This window comes from Balaenoptera borealis (genome assembly GCF_965194805.1).
Source record: "Balaenoptera borealis genome assembly, chromosome: 2".
Lineage (NCBI taxonomy): Eukaryota > Metazoa > Chordata > Mammalia > Artiodactyla > Balaenopteridae > Balaenoptera > Balaenoptera borealis.
In genome coordinates, this window is record NC_138867.1 from 128,537,198 (window position 1) to 128,552,824 (window position 15,627).

The 15,627-nt window shown below is 48.0% G+C and overlaps 1 protein-coding gene across 5 annotated transcripts in view; it reads left to right on the plus strand.

Annotated features, from left to right (window-relative positions):
• NDST1 (N-deacetylase and N-sulfotransferase 1) overlaps positions 1–15,627 on the plus strand; it is an 85,591-nt gene extending 69,964 nt beyond the window's left edge. For all 5 annotated transcript variants that reach the window (XM_082381481.1, XM_082381480.1, XM_082381478.1 and 2 more), the window contains 4 exons: positions 431–601; positions 1,264–1,373; positions 3,076–3,178; positions 7,975–15,627. In XM_082381481.1, the coding sequence (XP_082237607.1) occupies positions 431–601; positions 1,264–1,373; positions 3,076–3,178; positions 7,975–8,094 (504 nt within the window). In that variant the 3' untranslated portion in view covers positions 8,095–15,627. The remainder of the gene's footprint in view (positions 1–430; positions 602–1,263; positions 1,374–3,075; positions 3,179–7,974) is intronic.

Consider the following 15,627-nt stretch of genomic DNA (forward strand, 5'->3'; position numbering starts at 1 on the left):
TGAATGATTACCTTTATATATGACAACTGATTCTAGTTTTCTATTTATGGAGGCAGTATTGAGTTTTATTTTGAAATACATTTACGTGAATAAGAAAGATGATTCAATGTAAAGAAACTTAGGTTGACTTGGCACGTACAGGTGGTTTGTGGATATGGCAGAAATTGCATAGATGGTGTGAAGCAACCAGCATTTGGAAGCTCTGATCTAGTCCAACTCCCATCTTGCAAAGATGGGGAAACTAGGGCTCCGAGGGGCTATGACTTCCCTGAAGTCAAAGGGTAATGACAGGTAGAACCAGAACTTGAACCCGGGGCTCCTGGTTCCAGCTCAGGGTCTTCTGGCTGCCTCCTGGTTTCTGTCCCACAAAAGCCTCTTCCTTTGGTCCCTCCACGTGACATGCTGACCCTCTCTCTCCCCTTGTCTGCAGCACCAGCGAGCCCATGATGACCCGGTGGCCCTGAAGTACACCTTCCACGAGGTGATCACAGCTGCGCCCGATGCATCCTTGAAACTGCGTGCCCTCCAGAACCGCTGCCTGGTCCCCGGCTGGTATGCCACCCACATCGAGCGCTGGCTCAGCGCCTTTCACGCCAACCAGGTAGCTGCCTGTCCCTGACCCTCGGGAGGGCAATCACAGCCCTGGCTCTGGGCGGTTAGCAGAGAGCCTCAAAATCTCTTTTACCAGTTACAGGGCCAGACATGGTGTCATTGGAGAGTTAGATCTTTGGGGTCTTCAAAGGTTTCAGTCTTGTTTATCCCAAGCCCTTGTCCCATCACAACAGGCTCTGTATCCCTAAGGGGACCCAGAAAGTTCTGGGATAGGCCCCTGGGAGTGAGGGAGACAGGCGTGTGTGACGGAGGGAGAGCCTGGTTGCAGAGGTAGATGGGGCCAGATTGCTGAGGCATTTTAGGGAAACCCTTGGAGGATTTAGGCAGGAGAGTGACATGTGGTCCGGAAACTTGGAGAGAGGCAGAGAGGGGATGTCACAGGGATATGAGGGGCAGGCAGGGTTTTGCCGACAGCCTAAACCCTAGGAGAGGATGGCATCGGTCAGAGGAAGCCGGCAGAAAGCAGGGAGTTAGACTGCCCAGGACTGAGGCATGGGGACATCTCCCGTCCACAGGTGGAGGAAGAAGCAGTCTACAGAGTGTGGGGTCCCCAATTTATAACCATGGCTGCTGACCCAGAAGACTGGGGGCCTGTTTGCCACTGGAGTGAAAACAGGTTCAGATCACACTCTCCTTTTTCTTTTTTTCCAGATTCTGGTCTTGGATGGCAAACTGCTGCGAACAGAACCTGCCAAAGTGATGGACACAGTGCAAAAGTTCCTTGGGGTGACGAACACCATTGACTACCACAAAACCTTGGCGTGAGTGTTACCTTGGCCTTTCAACAGGGGGATGTCCTGAGCAGGCACCTGGGCCCAAAAGCCAAAGGCTTGAATGATTAGGAGAAAAACACAGATTAGTCAGCAAGTGTGAGAAAGTATGCATGTCCCTGATGGCAGTTTAGCAGGAAAGTTAATATGACTTGAGTCATATTAATAAAGATATTGACTCAAGAAAAAGTGATGTGATGACTCTGGTCAGTCCTACACCTGGGGTGTTCTTTCCACTCTGGGCTGAACATTTTCAGAGTGTTTTACCTAAGTAAGTTAGACCAGCAATGAGCAACTCCAATTCCCACAAGGGTTTCTTATCATTAGATTATGACTTACATATAATTTAAGGAAAAAGATACTATAAATATTGTCATTGACTAATCATTCCCATCACTCAAAACCCAGTGCAAGTGCACTGAGAACGCTGTCCCAAGATGGATAAGTGCCAGCCTATGTTGAGGGGCTCAGGGCTGGGGAGAGGCTGTCTCCGAGGGTCACAGACAGGTGACACACACATCTGAATGAGGGGGTCTCAAGAGAAGGAGAAATAGTCACCTTCCCCAGCTACCTTCTTAGGAAAGCCCTTCAGCAAGAATATTCCCTTCTCCTTACTTTGGAAGTTGAAACCGGAAGGTGGAGAACGGTAGTCAGTCCTTCCCTTTGAGGGTAGAAAGGAGCAGCAGCTGAGGGTATGGCTGTGGCAGTAGAGATGCCTGGGTTAGGATCCCAGACATCTTCTTTAACTGTGGACCTTGGACATGTGTCTTAGTTCCTTCAAGCCTCACTTTCCTTCTCCGTAAATTGGGGATAAAGGTAATAATTCCTACCTCTGGAGAGTCACTGTCTTGAATGAAAGCATGTGGGTGGGGCTCTTGGCTCAGTGCACGGGATGTACTAATCTCAGTAAATGATAGCTACTCTCATCATCATCACCACCACCATTACCATCACGTGTGCCTACCCTGGGACCCATTCAAAAATCCCCGTCTCCCTTTCCTGCCAAATGTGAACTCTGTTTTCCTTCTGTCCTCATGCCCAAGAACCTCCTAATGGTTCCTGATCTGGGACTGAATTCTGATGCCATTATGCCTCTCCTCCCCATGACAGCATCAGATGTCCTCTCCCAAAAGTACCTTTGAAGGTCCAGCATGACTTCAATTCTGAAGGCAGTCTTGCTCTATCATTTCTGAAATTTATTTTAAAAAAAACACAACATTCCAGTGACGCACATGCTTAAATGCAACTGTAGATACAGCATTTCTTGATAAAGATTGCATTTATTAAAAAGCAAAAGAACCTCCACTAAACTTTTTTCCCCCTACTGGGTTCTCACCCCTGAGTTGGAGAGTGCTAAGAGGATCCCCAGAATAAGGAAGGATGGGAAGTGTTCATGTTAGGGATTTGCTGCAGGAACTGAGCCTGCCCAGTCAGGAGAAGAGAGATCTCAGAGCATGCGGCCTGCCTTCTGCTGGGAAGAGGGGGCAGGTGTGTTTAGTGGAGCCCAGAGCCAAAGCTTGGGCAAACAGATGCAAGTATCAGTCCCACAGACCAGAGTGTGCATATGGGAGTGGATCCTGTGATTTTCTAGTAGGCTCTGCCATTCCTGAGGTCTGTGAACATTGCCTGAAGTGGGAAGGGGCTGGGCTGGGCCGGGCCAGCTCCCATCCACAGGCTTTCCCCACCTTCACAGGTTTGATCCAAAGAAAGGATTTTGGTGCCAACTGCTCGAAGGAGGAAAAACCAAGTGTCTAGGCAAAAGCAAGGGCCGGAAGTACCCAGAGATGGACTTGGATGTAAGTAGCAGACCTGCTGCCTGCGGCAGGGGAATAAATGATGGGGGTCCCTGTACTGGAGGGAGTCTTCTCTTTACCTGACACCCAGCACTCAATGGCTTTGGCATTTCTTGGGTGGTGTTCTTAGCAGGAGGAAATGTGGGCTAGGGGATATGGTGGATCAGAATTGATTTAGTCAAATGAGTATTTCTTCTACAAGGGCTGAATGCTACGGGGCTTTGAGAATGAATCAGACCTGTTCTTTGCCTTCAAGGAGCTCCTAGTCTAGGAGGGAAATGAGTCACATGTGCCAATAAGTAGAATACAAGGGAGGAAGTGTTTTGTGTAGTTAGGTATGAACAAGTGCTGTGAGACTTCAGAACAAGGACATGCCACTTGAAGTTGGATGGGTAAGAAGGCTTCTCAGACGAGGTGGGGGGGGTGGGGGGGTGTCTCTCGAGTTGGGCCTGGAAGGATGGAGTAGTATTTGGACCTATGGCATGGAAGGATAAGGCATTCTTGTAGGAAAGGACGGCATGTATAAGGATATAGGGGAAAGGGCACACACTGTGACTCTGGTTACATTTCCCTTTTTTTTCCATTACCCCTTGATAATTTTTTAAGAACTGAAGTATAGTTGATTTATAATATTGTGGTAGTTTCAGGTGCACAGCAAAGTGATTCAGTGATATATATATTTTTTTTTCAGATTATTTTCCATTATAGGTTATTACAAGATACTGAATATTGTTCCCTGTGTTATACAGTAAATTCTTGTTGCTTATCTGTTTTATATATAGCAGTATACCTGTTAATCCCATACTCCTACTTTGTCCCTCCCCCCTCCCTTTCCCCTTTGGTAACCATAAGTTTGTTTTCTGAGTCTGTTTTGTAAATAGATTTATTCTTTAGAGTCCACATATTAAGTGATATCATACGGTATTTGTCTTTCTCTGTCTGACTTCACTTAGTATGATATTCTCTAGATCCATCCACATTGCTGCAAATGGCAATATTTCATTCTTTTTTATGGCTGAGTAATATTTCATAGTGTATATATATACCACATCTTCTTTATCCATTCATCTGTTGATGGACACTTAGGTTGCTTCCACATCTTGACTATTGTAAATAGTGCTGCTATGAAATTGGGGTGCATGTATCTTTTCAAATTAGAGTTTTTGTCTTTTCTGGATATATGCCCAGGAGGAGGATTGTTGGATCATATTGTATCTAGTTTTAGTTTTTTAAGGAACTTCCATACTGTTTTCCATAGTGGTTGCACCAATTTACATTCCCACCAACAGTGTAGGAGGGTTCCCTTTTCTCCACACCCTCTCTAGCATTTATGGTTTGGAGATTTTTGATTTTGGCCATTCTGACCAGTGTGAGGTGGTACTCATTGTAGTTTTGATTTGCATTTCTCTAATAATTAGTGATGTTGAACGTCTTTTCATGTGCCTGTTGGTCATCTGTATGTCCTCTTTGGAGAACTGTCTATTTAGGTCTTCTGCACCACTCCGTTTTTGTTTTTTTTGTTTTTTTTTTAATCAGTCATCAATTTTATACACATCACTGTGTACATGTCAATCCCAATCGCCCAATTCAGCACACCACCATCCCCACCCCACCGTAGTTTTCCCCCCTTGGTGTCCATACGTTTGTTCTCTGTGTCTCAACTTCTGCCCTGCAACCCGGTTCATCTGTACCATTTTTCTAGGTTCCACATACATGCGTTAATATACGATATTTGTTTTTCTCTTTCTGACTTACTTCACTCTGTATGACAGTCTCGAGATCCATCCACGTCTCAACAAATGACTCAATTTCGTTCCTTTTTATGGCTGAGTAATATTCCACTGTATATATGTACCACACTTCTTTATCCATTCGTCTGTCGATGGGCATTTAGGTTGCTTCCATGACCTGGCTATTGTAAATAGTGCTGCAATGAACATTGGGGTGCATGTGTCCTTTTGAATTACGGTTTTCTCTGGGTATATGCCCAGTAGTGGGATTGCTGGGTCATATGGTAATTCTATTTTTAGTTTTTTAGGGAACCTCCATATTGTTCTCCATAGTGGCTGTATCAACTTACAGTCGCACCAACAGTGCAAGAGGGTTCCCTTTTCTCCACACCTTCCCCAGCATTTATTGCTTGTAGATTTTTTTTTTTTTTTTTTTTGGCTGCATTGGGTCTCCATTGCTGTGTGTGGGCTTTCTCTAGTTGTGGCGACCAGGGGCTACTCTTCGTTGTGGTGCACGGGCTTCTCATTGTGGGGGCTTGTCTTGTTGCAGAGCATGGGCTCTAGGCACCCAGGCTTCAGTAGTTGTGGCACATGGGCTCAGTAGTTGTAGCTCACGGGCTCCAGAGCACAGGCTCAGTAGTTGTGGTGCCCGGGCTTAGTTGGTCCGTGGGATGTGGGATCTTCCCGGACCAGGGCTTGAACCCATGTCCCCTGCATTGGCAGGCAGATTCTTAACCACTGCACCACCAGGGAAGCCCCTGTTTGTAGATTTTTTTTGATGATGGTCATTCTGACTGGTGTGAAGTGATACCTCATGGTGGTTTTGATTTGTATTTCTCTAATAATTAGTGATGTTGAGCATCTTTTCATGTGCTTTTTAGCCATCTGTATGTTTTCTTTGGAGAAATGTCTATTTAGATCTTCTGCCCAGTTTTTGATTGGGTTGTTTTGATATTGAGCCGCATGGGCTGTTTATATATTTTGGAGATTAATCCCTTGTTGGTCACTTCATTTGCAAATATTTTCTCCCATTCTGAGGGTTGTCTTCTTGTTTTGTTTATGGTTTCATTTGCTGTGCAAAAGCTTTTGAGTTTAATTAGGTCCCATTTGTTTATTTTTGTTTTTATTTTCATTACTCTAGGAGGTGGATCAAAAAAGATCTTGCCACGATTTATGTCAGAGTGTTCTGCCTGTGTTTTCCTCTAAGAGTTTTATACTATCCGGCCTTACATCTAGGTATTTTATTCTTTTTGATGTGATGGTAAATGGGATTGTTTCCTTAATTTCTCTTTCTGATCTTTCATTTTTTGTTAGTGTATAGGAATGTAAGAGATTTCTGTGTATTAATTTTGTATCCTGCAACTTTATCGAATTCATTGATGAGGTCTAGTAGTTTTCTGGTAGCATCTTTAGGATTTTCTGTGTATAGTATCATGTCATCTGCAAACAGTAACAGTTTTACTTCTTCTTTTCCAATTTATTTCTTCTTTTTCTCTAATTGCCGTGGCTAGGACTTCTAAAACTATGTTGAATAATAGTGGCAAGAGTGGAATCCTTGTCTTGTTCCTGATCTTAGAGGAAATGCTTTCAGCTTTTCACCGTTGAGAATGATGTTAGCTGTAGGTTTTTCATATATGGACTTTATTATGTTAAGGTAGGTTCCTTCTATGCCCGCTTTCTGGAGAGTTTTTAATCATAAATGGGTGTTGCATTTTGTCAAAAGCTTTTTCTGCATCTACTGAGATGATCGTATGGTTTTTATTCTTCAATTTGTTGATGTGGTGTATCACACTGATTGATTTGCAGATATTGAAAAATCCTTGCATCCCTGGGATAAATCCCACTTGATCATGGTGTATGCTCCTTTAAATGTATCGTTGGATTCAGTTTGCTAGTATTTTGTTGAGGATAAAGATCAGAGCAGAAATACATGAAATAGAGATGAAAACAATAGCAAAGATCAATAAAACTAAAAGCTGGTTCTTTGAGAATATACACAAAATTGATAAACCTTTAGCCAGACTCAAAGAAAAAAGGGAGGGCTTCCCTGGTGGCGCAGTGGTTAAGAATCGCCTGCCAATGCAGGGGACATGGGTTCAAGCCCTGGTCTGGGGAGGTCCCACATGCTGCGGAGCAACTAGGCCCGTGCGCCACAACTACTGAAGCCCAGGCGCCTAGAGCTAGTGCTCCGCAACAAGAGAAGCCACCACAATGAGAAGCCCACGCACCACAACGAAGAGTAGCCCCGGCTCGCCGCAGCTAGAGAAAGCCCACACACAGCAACGAAGACCCAACACAACCAAAAATTAAAAATAAAATAAGTATTTTTTAAAAAGGGAGAGGACTCAAATCAATAAAATTAGAAATGAAAAAGGAGACGTAACAACTGACACCACAGAAATACAAAGGATCATAAGAGACTACCACAAGCACCTATACGCCAATAAAATGGACAAATTCTTAGCAAGGTACAATCTTCCAAGACTGAACCAGAAAGAAATAGAAAATATGATCAGGCCAATCACAAATACTGAAATTGAAACTGTGATTAAAAATCTTCCAACAAACAAAAGTCCAGGACCAGATGGCTTCACAGGCGAATTCTATCAAACATTTAGAGAAGAGCAAACACCCATCCTTCTCAAACTCTTCCAAAAAATTACACAGGAAGGAACACTCCCAAACTCATTCTATGAGGCCACTGTCACCCTGATACCAAAACCAGACAAAGATACCACAAAAAAAGTAAATTACAGGCCAGTATCACTCCTGAACATAGATGCAAAAATCCTCAACAAAATACTATGTTTCTCTTTTCTTGTTTGCTCCTAGTTTTAATTCTGTCTCTCTTCTCCCTATCACAAGAATTTTGACTTTGTGTGCTATATTTTGGTGCTCCTACTATATGAGTTTTCTTTTGAAGGTTGTGATTTTGAAGAAGATTGTGAATAAATAACGGGAGTGTGGGAGGATGCCAACAGGATGGTGGTTTTAAAGAAGCGGGGGGGGGGGGGGTGTCACTCTTGAGTCAGCACACGACCAGGATCTGAGCTTTCCTTCCTGTTACAGTCCCGCGCCTTCCTGAAGGACTATTACCGGGACCACAATGTCGAGCTTTCCAAGCTGCTGTACAAGATGGGCCAGACACTGCCCACCTGGCTACGGGAGGAGCTCCAGAACACCAGGTAGCCATGGCCACCACCGCCAGACTGAATGTGACGGCAGGGACGTCCCGCCACACGCTGAGCCAGACTGACCTGCAGAGTGGGGAGCTGGGCCCGGGCTGGCCAAGCAACTTACAAGCAATACTCTGCTGCGGCCCAGGCAGGGCCAGGAGAAGAGCCCAGGCAGGTCCACACGCGCCTCAGAGCGTCCAGTGCTGGGTTGCTGGGTTGGTGGCCTCTAGGACCTCCTTCGCCAACTGGGGTCCATTCTGCTCATAGTCTTTCATGAGGAGGCCACTTCCTGTTGGTGGAAGACCACAAGCTGGTAGGAAGGAGTCCACAAGACTCTGTTTTCCGTCCCTGTGTTCTACCCACCGTACCCTCTCCGTCCCATCACTCCCTGCTCCAGTAGGGTGTCCACTCAGTATTAGCTGCCCTATTTTCCCTGTCCTCCAGCCAACGAGGAGAAGAGCCCAGCTGGGGCTTTTGCCAAACCAGGGAGAGAGATTGGACGTTTCCCTGATGGTTCAAGCCAGGCTCTTCAGAGGGGTCAGCTGGGAACCCAGAGGTGGTCCCCTAGGCTGGGTGTGAGTGTGTCCACCTCGAGAGAACGCTTGACCTCCACACCCATTCTGCTTCATACCTTCCCATCTCACCTTCCCTCTTTAGAGAAAGAATCGCTGGTTCCTACAGTACCCACCCAGTCCTAAAGGCCTCCTTCAGGGCCCTGGGGCACTGCCATGCATTTGGACCCAGAGACCCAGGCCTCAACCCTACCCCGTTTCTTCCCCCTGGGATATGACATGTGTGGTGTTTCCTGTGGTAAAAGACTGAGGCGGTCATGGAGTCGGCCGTATACATGTTCCAGTGTACATATGTTGTCCCTAAGCCCACCTGGCCTTGGCCTCTGGCAGATGCTGGGCAGAGTTGAGGAGACCGCCATCCCTGCTTTGCGCCCAGCTGCCTGTGGCCAAGGGTTTCTAGAGAGCCCCTTAACCTCCCAAATACTAAGAAGCTAAAGTATTTTAATATTTTTTTTTCTTGGTGCCAGAGTTTATGCCCTGGGTGCTGGGGTCGCACTGTGTTACATATATATATATAACATGTATATATATATATTATATTTTTTTTGGTTGGGTTTGTTTTTAATTCAGTCGTACAAAATGGTGGCAAACCCCAGTCCCAAAGTGCGTCATATCTCAGTGCTAGAGAATGGGATGGAAGGGCAGGGGGTCCATGTTCATGTGTGGAGGCCTCAAGGACACAGTATGGAAGTGCCCTGGGAGAGGTCAAGTGCCATGGCTGCCCCGGGTGAACAGGTGGCGAGATGCATAAGCAAGACCTACTCTTTCCAGGAGATCTGGCTTCATGAAGCGCGGTGACCCTGGGGCACTTTTGGCCAAAGGAAACAGCCAGGATGGGGTAGGAGACCCCGGGGCTTAAAGGCTGGCCTGTTCCCCTTTCCCTCACATGGTGCTAGGTTGGGAGCTGCCCTGGGAGCCACAGAACTGCCTCCAGGCCCCCTGCAGACAAGGGGATCTCTGGGCTATTTTCTGGTTGGGGCCTGCTCCTACCCACCCCTCCCGCCCCCATCTTTTAACAATGTGAAGTGACTAAGGCTGGGGTGCCTTTCCCCAGCCCCTCCCACTGCCAGTTCAGCTTTGAACTGACACCTGGGAAATCCTTTCTGGAGAGCCTTGTCTTGTTCAGAAGACTCTAGCATGTTGGGGCTGAAGGGTCCTTCAACGGGTATGGACACAGGTCCAGAAATGGGAGATGGCCTCCGGGGCTGATGTCACAGAACTGATGGGGAGCAGGGCCCAGAACTGAACTCGAGGCTCCCTATTCCGAGCCCAGTGCTCTTCTTCCAATGCCACACTGCCTCTGAGCCCATCCTTGGGACCCTACTCTGTGCCAGGTTGCTGTCCCTCCTTTAGTCACGCCCTTGGTCATTCCAGGATATGGGGACAAACCACTCCTTCCCAGCCAGGGTGCCTTTGAGCCTTCTCAGTTGCAGATCTGCATTTGCATCCCTGTCGTGCTCTCCCCACCTCAAAAGGTCCTTTCCCAGCCTGGGAGCCTGGGTCTTAGTTCCCAGGGTCTCCACTGGGATGGAGAAGTGGAATGTCCTACGGGGCCGGCTGCATATGGCTCTGCTGTCTCCTGAGTGAAGCGTTTCCATCATGCTTCTCACTGGGGCCTTAGAACCCGGGAACCCTGGGCGCTGCTAACCCTGCAGGAGATGAGGAGCGGAGTGTCTGAGGGCAGGGTGGCGTGTCTGCGTGTACGCTTGTGAAGACTTACCTGCACCAGGAACCAGACTCCCAGAGCGGGCAGCGGCTTCCGCGGTGCAAAACCTGGGCCTCACTTCCCATCTGTCAGCGCAGGGCTCTGCTCCGTGACCCGCGAGGACGTCACAGCTCCCACCGTCTGAGATCTTCCCTCTGGGCCTGGACACCTGGGCAGGCTGCCCGGAGCCTGTCCTCGTGGGGCGGGCAGGTCCGCTCCCCTTGTCCTCTGGCCTGAGGAAGAAACAGGCAGGTCTGAGGCCCTGTGGTAGCAGAGGAAATGCTGGAGACTTTTGTCCAGGCCCTTCTGGGAGTCTGGGGACTTGACCTGTCACATGTTTTAAGTCTGTCTTGTCACTGCTACTTTTTCCCTTCCCACTAATGAATCTCTCTCGAGAGCCCACTTCCAGGACCGGTAGGTACTGGGGAGGGGAGAGAAGTCCCTCTAGGTTCTCTCAGCCGCTGAGCACACAGACCACGCCCCCCCCCCCCCCCCACAACGAGAGGAGAAAACCAGAGGTCAGTGGGCGCAGTATCCTCAGCATCTTCCATGTTTACTAAGTCACTGGCCAAAAACAAGAAAAAAAACTCTACCATCCCTTCTGCCATCTCCTCCACACACCTGTGCCTCAAGCTCGGTGCAGGTGGCATGTGTCACCTGCAGCTGCCTCCGTCACTCGGGGCTCTAGAGCTGCCCACAGTGCGGGCCTCTTGTGCCGGGAGAAAGAGTCTGAGGTTTAAAAAGACTGATCTCTTTCGAGCTCTAAGTAGGAGCAGCCAGTGCCTCTGGGGCCCAGCTGGGGGAGCAGTGGTTTGTCCCCAGTAGAAGAATACCGCTAGGTTGACTCGCAGAGATTGCCGGTCCCAACATCGAGCTGTCCCCGCAGGTTTGTTAGGAGAAAAAGCAAGTAAATAAGTAAATGTTGTACCAAATATTTTATAATGAACTCCCACTGCCCACCATTCAGACTTAAAATTAATGTTTTGCCACATTTTAATCTTTCCTTCTGTACAAGCATATTTTTTCTGAACTAGTTTAAAAGTTGCAAATATAATGAGACTCCACCCCAAATGCATCAGCCTGCATCTCCTAAGAGTTAGGACATTCTCCTACAATTGGCCCAGTATCACACCCAGTATCACAACAGTAATTTCCTAGCAACATCTGCTAATCAATCCATATTCACAGTTCTCCCAAATAACTTATACCTGGTTTTGGAATCGGGAACTAGTTAAGGTACACATGTTGCATCTTGGAACTGTGTTTTCTAAAATCTCTTTCAAGTCAGTAAACTTTCCCTTCTGCTCACTCTGGTTGTTTGAATGACATTATTTCGGAGGCTAGCAGGCTGCTGTCTTATAGAAGTCCCACATGCTGGATTTGTCTGTTTCTTCATGGTGTCATAGAACAAGTTCCTCTAACCCCTGTATTGGCAAGGGTAATTTAGGCTATGGGGATTGGTACCTTTTGTGCTGACTTGAAAACTTCAGTCCATCCTAAGATGCCCCTCTGCTGTCACCGGTACCAAGTGCCAAATCAGCAGAGGGGCCGGCCAGAGCTGGAGAGGGCGAGGGGGGAAGCATCACAGCCGCGCCTGGGAGGGTCTAGAAAGAAGAGGCTGGACCACACAGTGTGGGCCTGTTGGGAATGAGATATCCCGGACTCAGAAGATCCTGTGCTGCCCGCTTTGCTCCTGGTGATGGCACACAGGGCACCAAAGAGCATCTCTCTTTCTCTCTGTTTTGTGGTCTCTGGGTTTTCATTTCCTGGAGGCCCATGGTCTATGTGCACTGGAGCAGAGCCAGCCCCTGGGATGCACCAAAGAAGGGCTCCGCGGGGGCGCTGCCCCACCCAAGCTGCGGTTGCGGAGGAGAGCACTGGGCTGGAGGCAGGAGATGTGAAATTTTGTCCCAGTTGAGTACACTGAGTAGCTGAGTGACAGTTTTCCTCCCAGGGACTCAATTTCTCCATCTAGAATGATCAGATGGGCCTACAGCATGGATTTTCAGACGTCAAAGAAGGAAGCAGGTCTGCTGTAGTTAAAGTGAGGATGGAGGTCCCAGGCCCCCCTCACCACTGCCTGCGAGGCACTGCTGGGTCCCCAGGCTGCTCGCCCAGGGCTGCCTGCCCCCAGAGGCTTCCCCTCGCCAGCTCAGACAACCAGAGACATTTTTTAGTTCCCACAAGGGAGAGGCATGGGCTTTGTGTGGGGGTCAATGTCAAGGGCCTATGGGGAGACTCTGGCTGTGTTTTATCCTAATAAGTTCATCCCTCCCTCTCTCCTTCCTCTCTGTGGCCCTTGAGGAGAACGAGGGCGGAGAGGGTTTTCTATGACTGTGCTAGCTTTTCTTATCAGCAAGAGGGCTCCTTTTGTAATTTGTGCATGAAATTCATGTCATTTCCTGGGGAGAGGAGAGGGCTGACTGGAGAGGGTGCGGGGCACATTAGGGGAGCAGGCAGAGGTTTCTTTCCCTTGTGGGAGTGGGGAGAGGAGTAGAGAGGGGGGCGCTACCCCGCTCACCTGGTCAGGGCTCTCAAACCAGCCGTTTTGGGTTGTGTTAAAAATGGGAACCTTCCCTCCATTAATGTACAATCTTGAACTCACTGCTAATAAAGTGGGGTTCTGTTTGTACACGTTGGTCACGTCTGTCCGTCTGCCTGACGCTTTTGTAAGGCCCGCAGGGGAGGGTGGAGAGAAGGATGTTCACATGCACAGCCAGTCTGGCCGCCCCCGTACACACAAGGTGACTTTGTCAAATCAAAGATCAATTCAATGGATTGTAAACTGAAGCTTTTCTAGATAGCAGAGGCCTGTCCCAGGACAGCCAAGTGGGGTGTCTCAGGTGACAAAGGGCCCTCAGCCACGCTAGATGGTTGAGAAGTGGTGGGGATGGAGCACTGAGAAGAGCCTCAGTCTAGAATTAGTTCTGCTATCAGTGTGTGATGTGACCGGGCCAAGTCACTCTTATGCTTTGATCCTCAGTTTCCCTCATCTCTTAGGGGTGTGGAAGGAGTTGGACTCAGTGGCTACTCTGGAGAACTTGCTTAAAATGCAGATTCTTTGGCTGTGCCCCCAGAGATTCCTCTCTGGCAGATGTGGGGTGCGACCCGAGCACCTGCATTTTAACAACCTCTCCAGCACTCTGGGAAACCCTGGCTCAGATAGAGGGCTTCTACGGGTTCTAATTAATTCAGAGTCCCGCTGTCCGAGGAATGAAAACTTTGGGTAAAAACAAATGACTTCCTAGCCCTCCCAGCCTGGTTGAGCTTGAGATTTGCGGGGGAGGGGCAGAGGCAGGGAGCAGAGAGGCAGGAGCCTCTGTGGAACTTTATGAAATGCACATTCCCAGGCTCCCCCAGTCCCGTCCACTCAGTCAGAACCTCTGGCAGAGAGACCCAGAAATGTGGCTTTTAAACAAACTCCCTGCCGCACAGGAAAGTGTGGGAACACTGAATCAGGCCACGAAGGATGAGCCACAGAAGCTCCACAGAACTGTGGACGGCTGGGCGTGCTGGGACACAGCCGGGAGCACAGCGAAACACCAACCCCAATGGTACAAGGGCGGCACTTGCAGACACCTGTTTGGGGTTTGCCAGCTGGGAGCTTGGTATGGGTCGTGGGGCAACAAGAACATGGGTGGAGGCTGCATTAATGGGAGCAGTGGATCTGCATGATACAGATAGGATTCCGGTGCTGGGTAGGTGGTCAGGCTACATCAGAGATTTTTGAATTTTAAAACAGCCTTTTGTTTTTTAAAGAGAAACTTAATTGAAAACCAGGTAGAGGCAGGAAGGGTGTTTCTGGTTGGATTTGGGGTGAGTATCTGGGCTGTCATCAGTTCAACTCCTGTCACCATACTATCTTGGAACCCTAGGAATCCTTGAAACACATTCTGAAAGCCCAGCCCAGGTGCTCTCAGAGGTCCCAAGAGTCCTGCAATTCTAACAGGTTGAGCGAACAAAGACACATCGAACCCTCCTCATCCCCTAAGTGAGGAGACCACTCAGGGGACATGGTGCCCCAGGAGCAGTGTTGGATCCTGAAAGTGGGCATTTCCCTCAGAGAAGCCCTGGATCAGGTGCACAGGGCAGTGTGTTCCATAATAGCAAAGCCCTAGAAACAACTTAGATGTCCACCTAGAGGGGATCAGCTAAATAGCCACTCGTGTGGCCACATGCTGAAACATGATGATGGAGGAGAGAATAATCAGCTCAGTCTCCAGGTCCCACCAGGAAATATCTTTGAGACTGACCTAAGTGTGACCATTTGTGGAAAGAGAATGCTACATAACTAAGTACACATACATACTCTGCTGGCTCGTACTGCTTATGCTATTCTGCATTATTTTTCCTGGCAATGTAGCTAGCTATCTCTGTCTCACGCCAAACTGATAACTCGTTAGCTCTGGTAGAGGGGGCAGGGAAAGGGGAGAAGATTTCAAAGGGGACTTTAGCTTTGGCTGAAATATTTTACTAAAAACAATGAAAATGCATGTGTCAGTTATGGAATGAAAAAGTCTTAAAAGTAATTAGAAATGGGTGAAGCAGAAAGGGGGTCCAGGCAGCTGGACTGTTGTGGGATGCTACCATGAAAGCAACCCTGCTGTTCCCCCAGCCCACAGGCACCCAAAGTGCAGGGCCAGAGGAGGCCCTGGCTGTTGGGGGGAAGCTCTTGCCTTGCTGCAGGTATCCTGAGCGCTTGTCAAGCCCCTGAGCTGAGGATTCCGACTCGCTGTGTGACTATAGGTGACTCCCAGCTCCCACATGCTCACAAATGGGGGAGTTAGAGTGAACACCAGTGTTGGGACAAACCAACATTGCTTGCCTGAGAAGGACACAGCCTAACACCTGTGAAATTCCTGAAAAACACATTAACATGAACCTACCCAAGGAGAAAACAGTGGCACATCCATGTTGAGGGATATTATGCAAAATAACTGGCCTGAACTCTAAAATTGTCAGGGTCATGGAAGATAAAGAAAGGCGGAGAAATGGTTCAAGATTAAAGGATACAGAAGAGACCTGGCAATCAAATGTCATTTATGATCCTGGAGGGGTCCTAGACCAGGAAAGAGTTACCTATAAAGAACACCATATTGACAACCGGCAAAATGTGAATATGGACTGTGTACTTGGATAATAGTATTTTATCAATGTTAAATTACGTGATTTTGATTACTGTTCTGTAAGAGTATGTCATTGCCCTTAAGTCGTACATGCTGAAATATTGATGGGTAAAAGGGAAAAATAAAGCTGAATTTTGACTGAT